Raw genomic sequence first — 15,316 nt, 5'->3', positions numbered from 1 at the left:
AATAATCGTATATTTCTTATCTTTCAGCATAACCTTTTGTTTTAATGTTAAAACATTCATATTTAATCATTTAGCAGACGCTTTTATCCAAGCGACTTACAAATAAGGAGAGCAATAAAAGCAGTTAAACTAACAATTGGACAAAAATATTAAATTTAATCATTTAGCAGACGCTTTAATCCAAGCGATTTACAAATAAGGAGAGCAATAAAAGCATTTAAACTAACAATTGGACAAAAATATTTAAGTGCCCCCTATACCCTTCCCAGTTAAGTCTAACGCAGTATTAATTTTTTTTATATATATATATAAATATTTTTAAAACATCTATATAAATAGATATAGAAGAGAAAAGAAAGTGTTAGTATTTGTTTATATTGATTATAATCCCAGATTTTCAATATGGTTTTAGTCTTCTGGACCCATATATCAAAGTACAATAGCATCATCAGATACAAATCAAAATAATATTATTTGACTGCAGAATACAGTCTCCTTTGCTTTATTGTCTAGTTCTCCTAGGCCTAGGGTGTCATTATATCAAGCCAAGACATGAACAACATATTTCACAATTTGCATCAAAGCCTGTTGCCTAACTGAACTGCCAACTTGAACTTTTTTGTGTGATTGTAGACCTGCATTTTAGTTATAATATTTTCAGGCTTTGTTTATTATTGTTGATGATGACAGATTGTTAGCTCAGCTATGTCATCTAGCACACCTTTTTACATTCAACACATTTTTTATTTGCATTAGATTTTATAATTGGCTGATGGAATCTAAACATTTAAATATAATATTCACTCAAAAAATAAAATTCTGCTTTCATTTTCTCACATATTTACTGCTGATGTGTTTGCGAGCACGCAAACTACAGACATGTGAGATCACACTTTTACAGAAACTGTAAAACTTCAAAGACTATCACCACTGCTGACTGAAAACATGATATATATATATTAAAATAATATTTCCATATTTATTATTTGTGATTCAAAGCTGATGATGCTTTGTCTGTAGATTTAGGGATAGGGATACACATCGTTTTTGATCATGGAGAAGATTGATGTCACTATAAGATATTGCTATAGGCAATGCATCATTGCTCTGTGTGCAACAATAGACATTTCAAAGGCAGAATAACCTAAATACCTTTATTTCCCTTGCCTTTTAAAGCTATGATCAGTCTAAAAATTCCATATGCATTATGTAAATATAATACAAACATTTATATATCACACATCCTATACTTGACTGGTACTTTAAACAACAATGCATATAGTGGATGTGCGTGATGTTTACTCCAAGAATAGTCAAGTTAGATACGATTTTTAACAGTATAATAATGTCTTGGCAATGCAAAATACATATTTTATGCAGTGCTTAATGATTTTTATAAAGTAAATATAAGAATAACTTTGATGTTGTTCGTAATATTTCTCTAGATGGACATTTACTGGACTGAAGCAACTTACATTTATTTGATTATCCATACATCATATTTTAGAAAAATCATGTTAATGTGTGAGTATCAAATATCATCAGACTTTTGATGAATGTTTATTTGTTCATTTCTCAATCATCATTGTATTCATTGCATTATATGATTTGCCCCCACAATAATAACAACTGAGCTTTGATCATAAAACTAAGCATTTAAATATCATCTTACTAAGACATATTTTTGGTATATAGAGTGAAGACTGATATTTATATGCATTTTAAGTGCTTTATACTGTTAAATAACTCATTCATTACAAGCTATCAGAATTTCATCCTACTTTCTGGCCATATATATATATATCAGCGTCTGTACAAACTTGTATTTTTTTTTGCTCAGTTTAGGCCTCTGAATAAAACTATAAGAATAAAAAAAAAGATTTTTTCCTCCTCTAGTGTGAGATCCATATTTTTTAACTATATCACACTATAAGAGCCATAAAAGAGAAAAAACACTTATGGAAACTTTTTTAGCCCCGCTATATTTGAATGTTTGCAGAAGTCTTTATCTCAGTACAGGCATCTCAAGTGTTCTTCCGTTTACAGCTTCAGTCCATGAGCCGGACTGTATTTCTGAATGGGATACAATTAGCAATGACTCATTCACATCCCCCCTCATCTGGAAGTCCTTATTGAGAGACTTAAAAGAGTTTCCTAAGGATAACGAGTCATTTCCAGAATACTTGACCTAACGAAAACATTCATGCATTTCTTAATATCTGGAAAATAAGGCTACAGACCTATTGAAAACTTTTGAATAAATAAAGCAATTGTTTGTAAGGATGTCTCAGACGTCACAGGGAAGGAAGGGATTGTTATTTTCACAGCTCTGCGTTTCCTTTAGACCAGCACAACTGAAACGCTCAAGAAAGAAAGAACCTGTGTGGTAGATTTTTCCCTAAACCTAACTACACCCTTTAATATTTATACTCCAGCCAGCGCGTCTACTCGTCGACGGCGGCTGGGTGCCAAGTTCAAGTTTATTGTCAATTCTACTATATAGCCTAAAGGACAGACAGAGTAGACCCAATGCATTGGGTTAAATACCAGTTGGGTTAAAATAACCCAACAGTTGAGTTAAATATTTATTTTTATTTAGGACCTTATTTTAATAAATAAAATACACATTGTTTTCAAATAGATTTTTTTTTATTGGAGTATAAACACAATACATATGTTTTAACATGTTTTAAGTATTAAATTAAAAATAACCCAACCAATTTTAAAGATAACCTAACATAATGACCCAACATACACCAACAGTTGGGTTAAAAAAATAACCCAACGTTTTTTAGTGTGTTGTTTTCGAAAAGTACATTTTGTTCAAATGTTAGATGTTAAATAAGGTTATATGTTAGAAACATGGTTAGTTTAATATTCAGTTTAAAATTTCCACCACACCTGCATCGCATATGGATACATTCCCAGATAAACCATCTCTGTATTACGGAGTCAAAAAAAACATAATAATCACAGCGGTACGGTTACGTAATGTGGTGGCAATTTTAAACTATATATTAAAGTAACCATGTTTCTAACATCTAACCTTTTTTAACATCTAACATTTTAACAGAATGTACTGTTCGAAACCAAGGGACAACTTGTGACTGAGTGTGTGTGTAAATAAAAAAAATGGGAAATGAAACAAGACAGATGTTCAAACTCGAAACCAAAAACAGAGTTTGGTTACCTAACAAGAGGGCTTGCCTTGTCTATGAAGAACCAATCAAATTAAGTAATGTTTCATGTCATTTTTTGAAGTTTCTTGTTTGATATAGCTGTGCAGCAAGTTAGGATTATTAGGCTCGGCCACCGTCGACTGTAGACGCGCTAGGCTAGGGTATAGGGTTAGACTCGGCCGCCGTCGACTGTAGACGCGCTAGGCTAGGGTATAGGGTTAGGCTCGGCCGCTGTCGATGTGTAGACGCGCTAGGCTAGGGTATAGGGTTAGACTCGGCAGCTGTCGATGTGTAGACGCGCTAGGCTAGGGTATAGGGTTAGGCTCGGCCGCTGTCGATGTGTAGACGCGCTAGGCTAGGGTATAGGGTTAGGCTCGGCCGCTGTCGATGTGTAGACGCGCTAGGCTAGGGTATAGGGTTAGGCTCGGCCGCTGTCGATGTGTAGACGCGCTAGGCTAGGGTATAGGGTTAGACTCGGCAGCTGTCGATGTGTAGACGCGCTAGGCTAGGGTATAGGGTTAGGCTCGGCCGCTGTCGATGTGTAAACGCGCTAGGCTAGGGTATAGGGTTAGGCTCGGCCGCTGTCGATGTGTAGACGCGCTAGGCTAGGGTATAGGGTTAGGCTCGGCCGCTGTCGATGTGTAGACGCGCTAGGCTAGGGTATAGGGTTAGGCTCGGCAGCTGTCGATGTGTAGACGCGCTAGGCTAGGGTATAGGGTTAGGCTCGGCCGCTGTCGATGTGTAGACGCGCTAGGCTAGGGTATAGGGTTAGGCTCCGCCGCTGTCGATGTGTAGACGCGCTAGGCTAGGGTATAGGGTTAGGCTCGGCCGCTGTCGATGTGTAGACGCGCTAGACTAGGGTATAGGGTTAGACTCGGCCACCGTCGACTGTAGACGCGCTAGGCTAGGGTATAGGGTTAGGCTCGGCCGCTGTCGATGTGTAGACGCGCTAGGCTAGGGTATAGGGTTAGACTCGGCCGCCGTCGACTGTAGACGCGCTAGGCTAGGGTATAGGGTTAGGCTCGGCCGCTGTCGATGTGTAGACGCGCTAGGCTAGGGTATAGGGTTAGGCTCGGCCGCTGTCGATGTGTAGACGCGCTAGGCTAGGGTATAGGGTTAGGCTCGGCCGCTGTCGATGTGTAGACGCACTAGGCTAGGGTATAGGGTTAGACTCGGCCGCTGTCGATGTGTAGACGCGCTAGGCTAGGGTATAGGGTTAGGCTCGGCCTCTGTCGATGTGTAGACGCGCTAGGCTAGGGTATAGGGTTAGACTCGGCCGCTGTCGATGTGTAGACGCGCTAGGCTAGGGTATAGGGTTAGGCTCGGCCGCTGTCGATGTGTAGACGCGCTAGGCTAGGGTATAGGGTTAGGCTCGGCCGCTGTCGATGTGTAGACGCGCTAGGCTAGAGTATAGGGTTAGGCTCGGCAGCTGTCGATGTGTAGACGCGCTAGGCTAGGGTATAGGGTTAGACTTGGCCGCTGTCGATGTGTAGACGCGCTAGGCTAGGGTATAGGGTTAGGCTCGGCCGCTGTCGATGTGTAGACGCGCTAGGCTAGGGTATAGGGTTAGACTCGGCCGCCGTCGACTATATACGCGCTACAGTATAAATAATACATAGTTAGGTTTAGGAAAAAATCTACGACAGTAACGTGGTGCTAAGAAATACTCACGACGAGAAATAACAAGGAAGACTTTAATCATCAAACACTTAGGACCCAAGAGAAAACCACAACCAAACGTTAACGAGAACCAACAGAGACTGAGGGAGAACACAGGGTATATATACATGAGACAGACAAATAAAGGACCTAAACAAGATAATTAATGACACACAGCTGAACCAAATGACCTAATGATGATGGTAACCATAGAAACAAGGAGTGGCGGGAAACTGAACAAATAAACACAGGAACTGCTCAAAAAATACAAACAGAAAGTCCAAACACAAACTGGAATGTTACAGTCGCATTCCGTCTGCCTGCAGGAGCAGGCCTTTACAAATAAATCTGTATTCCCATTCAGTTTGGCTCTGTTCCCGGGAATTCCTCAGAAATATCTTAGAGAGCAAACAACAGACTGTAATACAGCTGGACTGAGAGCTGGGGCATCACTCTAAAAAATGCTGGGTTGTTTCAACCCAAATTTGGGTCAAATATGGACAAACCCAAATGTTGGGTTAAAAATGTAATTTAAAAATTTAACCCAACTTCAACTTTCACTTTCAACTGTAATTTTTTTAATTACATTTTTAACCCAACATTTGGGTTTGTCCATATTTGACCCAAATTTGGGTTGAAACAACCCAGCATTTTTTAGAGTGCTGTACCATGATGGTAGTTGAACAAACTCCGGATTAGTTTTGAGTTGACAAAACCAAACCAATCCAACCAGGCTTTGTTGGTACTATGATGCTGAACATCAACTTTCTCTGTCCACTCAGGCTTTGATCCTGAGTTTAGGTGTGACATCAGTAGCGGACAGCCAATCACATGCCGAGAAAGAGTGAAACTGCGATTCGCTTATCTCTTCTGCAGAATATTACGAGATTGAAAAATATTAAGAATTTAAACAAATTTACCCGGCAAGAAGAAAATAACTGTCTATGAAAGAGGAAAACTAAAATAAAAAGTCTTGCCATATCAGTGCAAGTAAAAGTTGTGAAGTTAGTTTATACAGTTGATAAAAATTGAACATTTAAGCTCACATAATCATTTTATAGCTTTATCTATTGATTCTAACGCGTATTTATATTACCTTTATATATTTATTCATTTAAACTGTGCGTAATAATAATCGATAAACTAAAATTGTACATGTGTGATCGATTAAGGATATAATAATTACATAAATAATATCTAAATCATACAAAATTATTCTTCTAAATAAGTATTATTTAAAGCCAGATGATTTTGTCTTTAAAAATCATTTGCTATGTTGTGATCTTTAATTTGGAGTAGAAACAGGTCGAGTGACTTTATCGCGTCAGACATATGTCACTTTGCTCACAGCTGATTGGTCCAAGTTCGGTCTGCAACCTCTTCCCTGGAGCATCACCTGTCCCGGACCAGGTTAGCCGTGGAGTGTAAGTTACTATAGCGATGAACACTGCTAAAAGCCAAACCACTTTCGTGGTACCTAAAATCCAGGGTTGGTGCAAACTAAACTGAAACATACCAGGCTAGCCACCTAAACCAGCTTCATGGTATAGGCCCCTGCTTGTTTGTGTACAAACTGGTAAGTGTTGTAGGGGTTTGCTAATCAAAGGAACTTCACAACTTTCCTCAATAACACACATGATTCCCTCTACCCTTGTTGATAACATTTCCAATATCGATCCTTATTAAAGAGGGACTATCTCTATTATATATAACACTGTAAGGGTGGATTTTCTGCAGGGGTTCAGGCTGCAAGACTGCCGAATGACTAAAGAAACGTTATTAGCAAGATGGTAGAAAACTGTACATTTCTTGTCTATTCCACCCACTGCCACTTATACCAACGACGGAAATAAGCGCAGTTACAATAGCTTAATATGTGGGAGAGCGTTGCTATAGAGAGTGACAGTATTGTATTGCAATAGATAGCACATAAAAGTCAATACCAAATCAAAACTATTTAGCACATTAGTTGTAATTGAAAAGGTTTAATGACAAAATATGGTTATGGTTACACTTAAAATAGTTACAAAATAGATGTATGAGATGATGATAACTTATACCATTAATCTTACCCAACATGTAAAATATTACCAGAGAGAGAGAGAGAGAGAGAAAAGAGGAGGCAAAGGGAGAGAGCCCCCAAGAAAGGGAGAGAGCCAGAGCATTAAAAAAGACAGAGCAACAGTTACAGTCTTCTTTTATCCTTTCCCTGACCATGTGACTAAAACCCAAATGTGAGACATTCAAACTGACCAATCAGATAATTACACTTCCCCCATTGTTCTAAAGGTGTGACAATTCATAGACCCCCAAAGTACACAAATCTTGGCCTACAGGCCTTGATCACTATCAGCCCCTCTGTGTCTTTGGGAACTCCAAATGGTCCTTGTGGTTAAAAGAAGGGGTGGAACACAGTAAAGCATGTGTCTTTGTTAATTTCAAATGTCTTGGATTATTTTCAATCCTACAACACCTTATTCAGATGCCATCCCTTTAATTCTGATTGGGCTAGGGATCTTAAGATGGATATAGAGCAGTAAATGAAGAGGTGTACAGCAAGGCTCAGTACTAGGACCGTTGCTGTTCACTCTGTACCTTTGGGAGATATCATTAGGAAGCATGCATTAGTTTTCACTGTTACACTGATGATACTCAGCTCTATATTTCTTATTTCATTGTTCTGTCAACACTGCATTGGCTCCCTACTTAAAATTGCATTCATTTTTAAATCTTGCAAATACTTACAAAGCACTAAATGGTTTAGCTCCCCAGTACTTGAGCGAGCTCTTAACGCACTATAGTCCTTCACGTCTATTGTGATTTCAAAATTCTGGCTAGTTGATAATTGATCAAAATCGACTGCTGATTCAACAAGACATCTTCACCTGGCTACACCCAATGTTTAGATATTTTGTGTTATTTATGCAAATTAGCACATACATCATTAGATTATGCACCGCTAACAAACAATTAAAAAAAACTTGTAATACATTTTTTGTTTGTCTTTATGTAAGTAATCAACTCAGTAATTTTCATGGTGATGTCTAAAGGTTAAAATATTTACCCTATTCACGTGAGAAAAAGAATGAATATGCGTATGAATAGGCTATATTTGGGTCTTTTTCTAAACTTTCCCCTAATGGGATTCTTCTGGGCTTTTTTTTTTCCTTACTCAGGACATATTGAGGATACAAAATCAGTTGAGTTTGCTTCTGTTGCAATTTGTTCAACCTTTTTTCATAAAATGACTACTCTGTCAGTTTGAATCTAAAACACATCTCCTTAAAGTGGCACACACATAACACATTATCACATTTCTATCATTCATATTAGTTAAATGATTATTAGGCTGCATAAATTAGGTCAGCCAGAACCGGGGACACTTCCTATAACACCTGATGTACTCGTTAGATCATAAGAAGAATGGCATCTACACTAATATTATTCTCTCTGTTTATCTTGAGGTTGCCGTAGTCAGCCGGATCCGGACCGTATCCAGATCAGATGAAGGACCTGCGCCTAGACACGACCACAACACAGCCCTGAAGTGTCAGCAGAGACTGTGTCAATAGACTCTCCCCTGTGAAGCGCTCGTCAAAACAACAGATATCAGCACAGATCCTCAGTAGAGACCACAAGAACCAGACAAGTCTTCAGCACAGACTCCATGACTAGCTTTATCTCAATACTGGCGTGATGAATCGATCTCCAAGCAAAAGGAACTGGAAGTAATATTTGTTTGCTCCACAATTTGAATTCTGACTCGTGATGCTGCCTGAATCATAATCACACTGTGTTGGTTCATCTGATCCTGGTTCAGTGTTGGGAAAGTACACATGAACTAGTTCAAAGTTCAGTTTACAAATTTTAAAATGAACTAGGTCAGTTCATAGTTCATACTTCAAAATTTTGAACTAAATTCACAGTTCCAAAAATGAACTAATTCATTGTTCTTTTTTTTCCATATGTTGCTGCGAGTTTATTTTATTTTTTTATTATTGCCACAGCCCATATACGTACAGTCAACCACAGACAGCAATTATTTTATCGACGGGCAAAGTTTGCACAGAAATGTAAGATTTTTCTCATCCTCACCGACCTTGTCATAAAACTCGTTTAAATGATCAAAGTGACCTGCTTTGTCGACTTCATGCTTTTTGTGCGAGTGCGACGCTGGTGGCTGGTGTTGCCAGATTGGGTGTTTCTTTCGCTGCATATTAAAGGGTTAGTTCGCACATTTAAAGGGATACTCCACTTTTTTTGGAAATAGGCTAATTTTACAACTCCCCCAGAGTTAAACTGTTGAGTTTTACCGTTTTTGAATCCATTCAGCCGATCTCCGGTTCTGGCGGTACCACTTTTAGCATAGCTTAGCATACATCACTGAAGTGGACAAGACCATTAGCATTTCTCAACAAAAAAAATGACCAAAGAGTTTCGATATTTTTCCTATTTAAAACTTGACTCTTCTGTAGTTACATCGTACACTAAGACCGACGGAAAATGTAAAGTTGCGATTTTCTAGGCTGATATGGCTAGGAACTATACTCTCATTCCTGCGTAATAATCAAGAAACTTCACTGCCGTACCATGAGTGCAGCAGGCGTAATGATATGACGCAGCGCCTGAAAATAGTTCCGTTGTGTTGAAGGAAGGTGGCCTATTTTCAGGCGCTGCGTCATATCATTACGCCTGCTGCACTCATGGTACGGCAGTGACGTTTCTTGATTATTACGCAGGATATAGAGTTCCTAGCCATATCAGCCTAGAAAATCGCAACTTTACATTTTCCGTCGGTCTTAGTCCACGATGTAACTACAGAAGAGTCAAGTTTTAAATAGGAAAAATATCGAAACTCTTTGGTCATTTTTTTTTTTTTTTTTTTGAAATGCTAATGGTCTTGTCCACTCCAATGATGTATGCTAAGCTATGCTAAAGGTGGTACCGCCAGAACCGGAGATCGGCTGAATGGATTCAAAAACGGTAAAACTCAACTCTGGGGGAGTTGTAAAATGAGCCTATTTCCAAAAAAAGTGGAGTATCCCTTTAAGACATGAAGTTGTATGCAATCCTTGTATGCAATCTGCGCACTGTTGATGTTGACAGCAGCGCAGATTGATAGAAATGGATAGAAAATAGTGCCGATTAAAACTGAGGTATGAATTTTGACCGGCGTGTTTTTTGTGTGGTAAATTAATCAAGCTTTGAAACGCAAATCATTTTTTCATGTAAAAACGCACAGTTTTGTGGCCCCGGAAAATAACCGGGAGTAGCCTACTTTATTGAAAAACTTCCAGCGGCCAGAACTCTGACCAGGGAGGTGACAACAGAGTGGGTCAGTGTGTATGCACTATAGTGCTGGTAAGGATTGCATAGAACTTCATGTCTTAAATGGGCGAACTAGCCCTTTAAGGCCTTTTTTACGGTGTGTTTTAGGCGGAAATCTGGCACCCAGGCCCGCATTAACCTGCTGTTATGCCCTGGGGCTGAGAGGTTTTGTAGGCCCACAATAAAAAAAAAGTCTAATGATCACGTTTGTCTATACAACAAAAGCAGAAATAAGTTTCTCTTGGGGAGATATAGCCTAACGAAAACAGTATTCCATAAAAATATCCACAACAACAGCAATGTAAAACCTCCACAGCACAGGCTATACTGGAAAGCAGTAAATAGTCTAGTTTTAGTCGACGAAATACAATAAGATTTTAGTAGACTAAATTTACAGTAGATTTAGTCGACTAAAGTCGAATGGGTTTAGTGAAATTCTAATGCATTAATTAAAAATTTCTCTAAAATTTCCAAACCCATTATATATTCCCATAGAAAACATCTATTAACCTGTTAATATGAATCATTTTTAAAGTTTGAACATGCAATACTGTACAGACACAGATTTAGCACGGTGACATAATATAATATCTTAAAATTAAATAAAAACACTTCTTCTCCTAAAGTAGAACAGTCTTTTTTTGTCAATCAATGATTATGCAGTCTTTAACTTAAATACATCATTCTTTATTCTTTCAAGCAGACATATTTATTTGTATAATTTAAGTATAATTAATCCATATTAATGCTATTAAAGAGCCGTGAATGCTTTTCTCTTTTTATTTTGTTGTTTGATTAATATTAAGTTTACAGACGGCATTAGTTTTATTACGCACTGTCACTTTAAGACCGAGTGCGCAGATCCAATTACACTGATGCACATCCAATATTCTCACAACTGTACATTCTGTAAAGACATAACCGACTGTGTTTACGTGAATACTCTCTAAAACGGACATTTAGACATAATGTTGTGTGTATTTGTCCATTCAGACGCGAAAGAGAGCTCGATCAATTCACGCTTCGGGTCGGGACCGTATCGTCTCGTTTTCGTCTGTTAAAAAATTTTGTTGACGAAAATAATTACGCAAATTATTCGTCAACGAAATTAACACTGCCCGCCTGTTTGCTTGTCCTTTCCACTGTTCATCGATCGGTGCTCCGCTTAATGAGCTCGACTCACCTTCATTTGCAGGTTTAAAAAATCCTGTTAGCTTTGGAATCTTTTTGAACAATTCCTTCTCACTGTTTTCTTTCTGTCGCGATATTTTTCGTTTATTTCTTCCTCAACATTTTGATAGTTATCAACAGCCTCTGTGACTAGCATAAATTTGAATAGACTACTAGAGAAGATGACAACTGTTTCTCTACATTCTGATAGGCTGTCATATCATGCTTCCCACGTGGGTCACTTGTAAATTGGATCAATCAGCAGCCAAAAACATGAATATCAAGTGATTGACAGAAAATTCGACAAATTACAAAACAATGTGATTTTTTTTTTTTTTGGCTTATGATAGGCCCCTTGTCTTCATAGGCCCTGGGGCTTCAGCCCCAGTAAGCCTGTGCATGAACTGAGCTGTATGACGACATCACTGTTTGCTTTATAGCCGAATTGAACTCATTTCATAATTGATGATATTTAGAGCGGAACTGAATCATCACTGAAATGACTTCAGCTGAAGAATAACATTATTTTCTTTTAGAGCTGCTGTACACCTGAAATGATCTATTTTTGCTTCATTAAATAATGTTCCTGTTATTACTGTAAAGCTAACAATCTGTATTATACAGGCACAGCGCTATAGGAATAAAGGTGACTAGACGTGTCAGTCAGCTTTGAAACGTGTTCATACGTCATCTGTTTGCAATCGCCATGGGGTAACAGTGTACAGTAGATGGACATTCCAGGACGTCACTGAGTGATACAGAAAGTACAGAGATCGCTGTAACATGGCTGTCGACCAAGATGGCGCTCTGAGTGGACGTGTTTCTCTGAGCTCCGCAAACCGAACTGTTTTCCATATTGTTAAAGAGTGTACAAAACGGACTTTTTGCTTTTAGTTCATGTACCGCGTTTGTCCGGCTGTATTCTGATTACCTTTGCTGGTAAAATGAAGCCTCAGGAGAAGAGGAAAAGCGGCGCTAAAAAAGCGCTTGCTAGTACGTGTTCTACTAACATGACTGAAACGTTAGCTCCCACTGAGCAGTCAGATACAAACAACATGCTCATTGACAACATGCACGACTACCTCGAGTCAGACACGGAGGTACTGAAGGTCTCGTTAGTGGATGACAATTTTCCGCAACTTCCCATCACCCCGGTTAAATCACCTGCACCTAAATGGAGACGTGTGGAAGATACGACAACTACCGCAATCCTCTCCCAGCTTTCCTCCCTCTCTCAGCTGATAAACAGCAGGTCAGATGCCTTGGAAAAGTTGGTCAGTGACAACTCCTTGGTGATTGCCGAAGTGAAGATGGCAGTTACAGAAAACACCAAGCAGATCGCCGGTATTAAAGATTCATTTGATGCTGTTTGTGCTGAAGTAAAAAGCGTTAAAGAGAGAGTTGACCGCTGTGAATCGCTGATTGAGGCTTGCAAAGTTAATACTGACAAGACTGAGCAGCGTGTTTCTCAATTAGAAGCGTACTCCCGACGCTGGAATCTCAAGCTCCACGGCCTAGAAGAAAACGATCAGCAGGATCTGCGACATGAGATTATCAAGATATGCCAGGGTCTGCTTCCAGAGGCCAAAACCAAGCTTCCAGATGCCATAGACGTCATTCACCGCCTCGGCCCCAGGAAGCCTGGTAACATTCAACCGAGAGGTGTCATCGTGCGCTTCTCTTCCAGATTCTACCGTGATGCCGTGTGGCGCTCCGCAAAGAACTCCGGCTTCCTGAAGACCAAAAACCTGAAACTGGCGGAGGACTTGTCAGCAGAGGACAGAGAGAAAAGAAAGAAACTGTGGCCCGTTGTTGATCAGGCTCGGAAAGATGGCAAGCCAGCTTTCTTCGTGGGCGGTCGTGCTTTTGTGGGTGGAAAGGAAATTCTCCCACCTTGAGACTTTGTAGATGAGGTAATTCTAGTAAGTTACACAGCTTAAGGTTGTCTTTACTTTATATGTTCTTTATGTGATTTAGTCAGGTTTTATTACCTGTTATTTATGTTATTGAATCAAAGTTGCTCTTTGGAGCAGAGGTGTGTCAAAAATTGTTCTAACATGCTTTTTAATGCATAGCATGTCACATATGTTCAGCAATATTTTTATTTTGTTGTTTTAACTATCACGGCTTGATAGCGTTTCAAAAGCTGTTTATCAGCTTTTCATTTATGTATAGTTACTTTTCCTCGAAAAAAAAAAAATTTTAATAATAATTCTTTATAATTACAAATTTGAGTGGGAGTAAAAGAAAACGGGTGCTTTTTAGCCTCTCCTTGCAAAGGACTCTTTTCATAAAATGTCTACAGTTTGATTGATTGTACTGATAGCATTTGTTCACAAATTTCACATAAGGTTTGCTGTTCTCAGACTCATGTTGGCGCTTTTGTAGAGACCTTATCCTACTTATTTTCATATACGCACTACCATTTTTCTGGTCTAGTTTTTCTTGTATTTATTTACTTTATCTTTTTTCTTATGTCTTTATCTATTATTTCTTTAAACACAAGAGGTTTAAGAAACCACCTTAAACGAAAGGCTATATTTTTATACTGTAAACAGCTTAATACTGACTTTTGTTTTGTACAGGAATCACACTCAATTGAACAGGATGCTAACTTTTGGAAATCACAGTGGGGGGTGACCTGTGGCTGTCTCATGGATCGCTTTAAAAAACGCGATTAAAAAACCGCTTTAGTGGAAAAGTTTTAAACTCTGACTGTGACAAAAGCGGTCATTACATATTTCTAGTTCTAGAAATTGCTAGCGTAAATTATATTATAGTTAATGCTTATGGCTTCAATTCTCAAACAGAGAACAAAAGTTTTTTTGATAATTTGGAAGAACGACTCTCTTACTGGTTATCTAAATTCCCAAATTCTTTTATCGTTTTGGGCGGAGATTTTAATACCGTGTTAGATAATTGCCTGGATAGGTTGCCTGCAAGGAATGCGGACTCCTCTAATATTTATGTGAAGACGCTCTTAAATAGTTTTAATTTAACCGATATTTGGAGAGATACTCACCCGCTACAGAAATCATATACATGGAGCAACAAAACATTATCAAGGCAGTCTCGCATTGATTTCTGGCTTATATCCAAGGATCTGAAAAATGTAGCTGCGAACATTTTACCATCGCCCCTATCTGATCATAAGACTATTCAAGTTCTCATTCCTTCTCTCTCTCCCGGTTCTCCTAAAACCTCTTATTGGAAACTTAATAGTACACTCCTTAAACACAAGGAAGTGACTTCTAAAATTGAGAGTTTTATTCGGCTTTACTGGGACAAAGCTCAAAGTGAGAATTCTTTTAGCAATAACTGGGAGTTGTTAAAGTACGAAACTGCTAAATTTCTCAGGAAATACAGTAGTGATTTAGCTAAAAAAAGAAGAACAGAGGAAAACGATACTATACTTAAAATTGCATCCTTAACTTCTCAGTCTTTAGATGTACTTACTGAGTCAGAACAGTTGGAGCTTACTAATCAGCAGCATAGGTTGGACGAGATATATAAAAGAAAAGCGGAAGGTGCTTTTGTTACATCTCGCCGTAGGTGGCTCGAAGAGGGCGAGCAGAATTCTGCATATTTCTTTCGACTAGAAAAGCAGCAATCAAAAAATAACACCATTCAACAATTAAGCATTGATGGAACAATTACTGATGATTCAAAGAAAATTGCCAAGTATTGTGCTGGATTTTACAGTGATCTTTACACCTCTAGATATTGTCCTCAAGATGCCACATGTTTTTTTAATTCTATTCCTAATATCAATCAGATTTCTGAAGCTAATTGTGACTTTTGCGATGCCTCTATTTCTCTAAATGAAATTACTAATGCCATTAATCAACTAAAAATCAATAAATCACCCGGAACGGACGGCTTTACTGCCGAATTTTATAAGCATTTTTCTCTGAGCCTAGCCCCATTTTTAAAAGAAGTTTTTGCTGAGAGTGTTTATAGAGGTTCCTTGCCACCTACAT

General features: G+C 38.6%; 1 protein-coding gene across 1 annotated transcript; it reads left to right on the top strand.

Moving 5' to 3' along the window:
• Window positions 1-12,131: 12,131 nt before the first annotated feature.
• LOC130078701 (uncharacterized) lies at window positions 12,132-13,972 on the top strand. Its single transcript, XM_056244299.1, has 2 exons — window positions 12,132-13,249; window positions 13,922-13,972. Exon 1 carries the CDS (start codon window positions 12,281-12,283, stop codon window positions 13,232-13,234), a length of 954 nt encoding a protein of 317 aa, XP_056100274.1. The 5' UTR covers window positions 12,132-12,280; the 3' UTR covers window positions 13,235-13,249; window positions 13,922-13,972.
• Window positions 13,973-15,316: the final 1,344 nt, after the last annotated feature.

Source organism: Rhinichthys klamathensis, unplaced genomic scaffold (genome assembly GCF_029890125.1).
Source record: "Rhinichthys klamathensis goyatoka isolate OS25496 unplaced genomic scaffold, OSU_Roscu_1.1 h1tg000959l_1, whole genome shotgun sequence".
In the NCBI taxonomy this organism is placed as follows: Eukaryota; Metazoa; Chordata; class Actinopteri; order Cypriniformes; family Leuciscidae; genus Rhinichthys; species Rhinichthys klamathensis.
This window is presented reverse-complemented; position numbering and strand designations above follow the sequence as displayed.

Bases quoted from the DNA above. Each gene is read 5' to 3' on its own strand.
- LOC130078701 (XM_056244299.1), top strand. From the start codon at position 12,281: ATGAAGCCTCAGGAGAAGAGGAAAAGCGGCGCTAAAAAAGCGCTTGCT.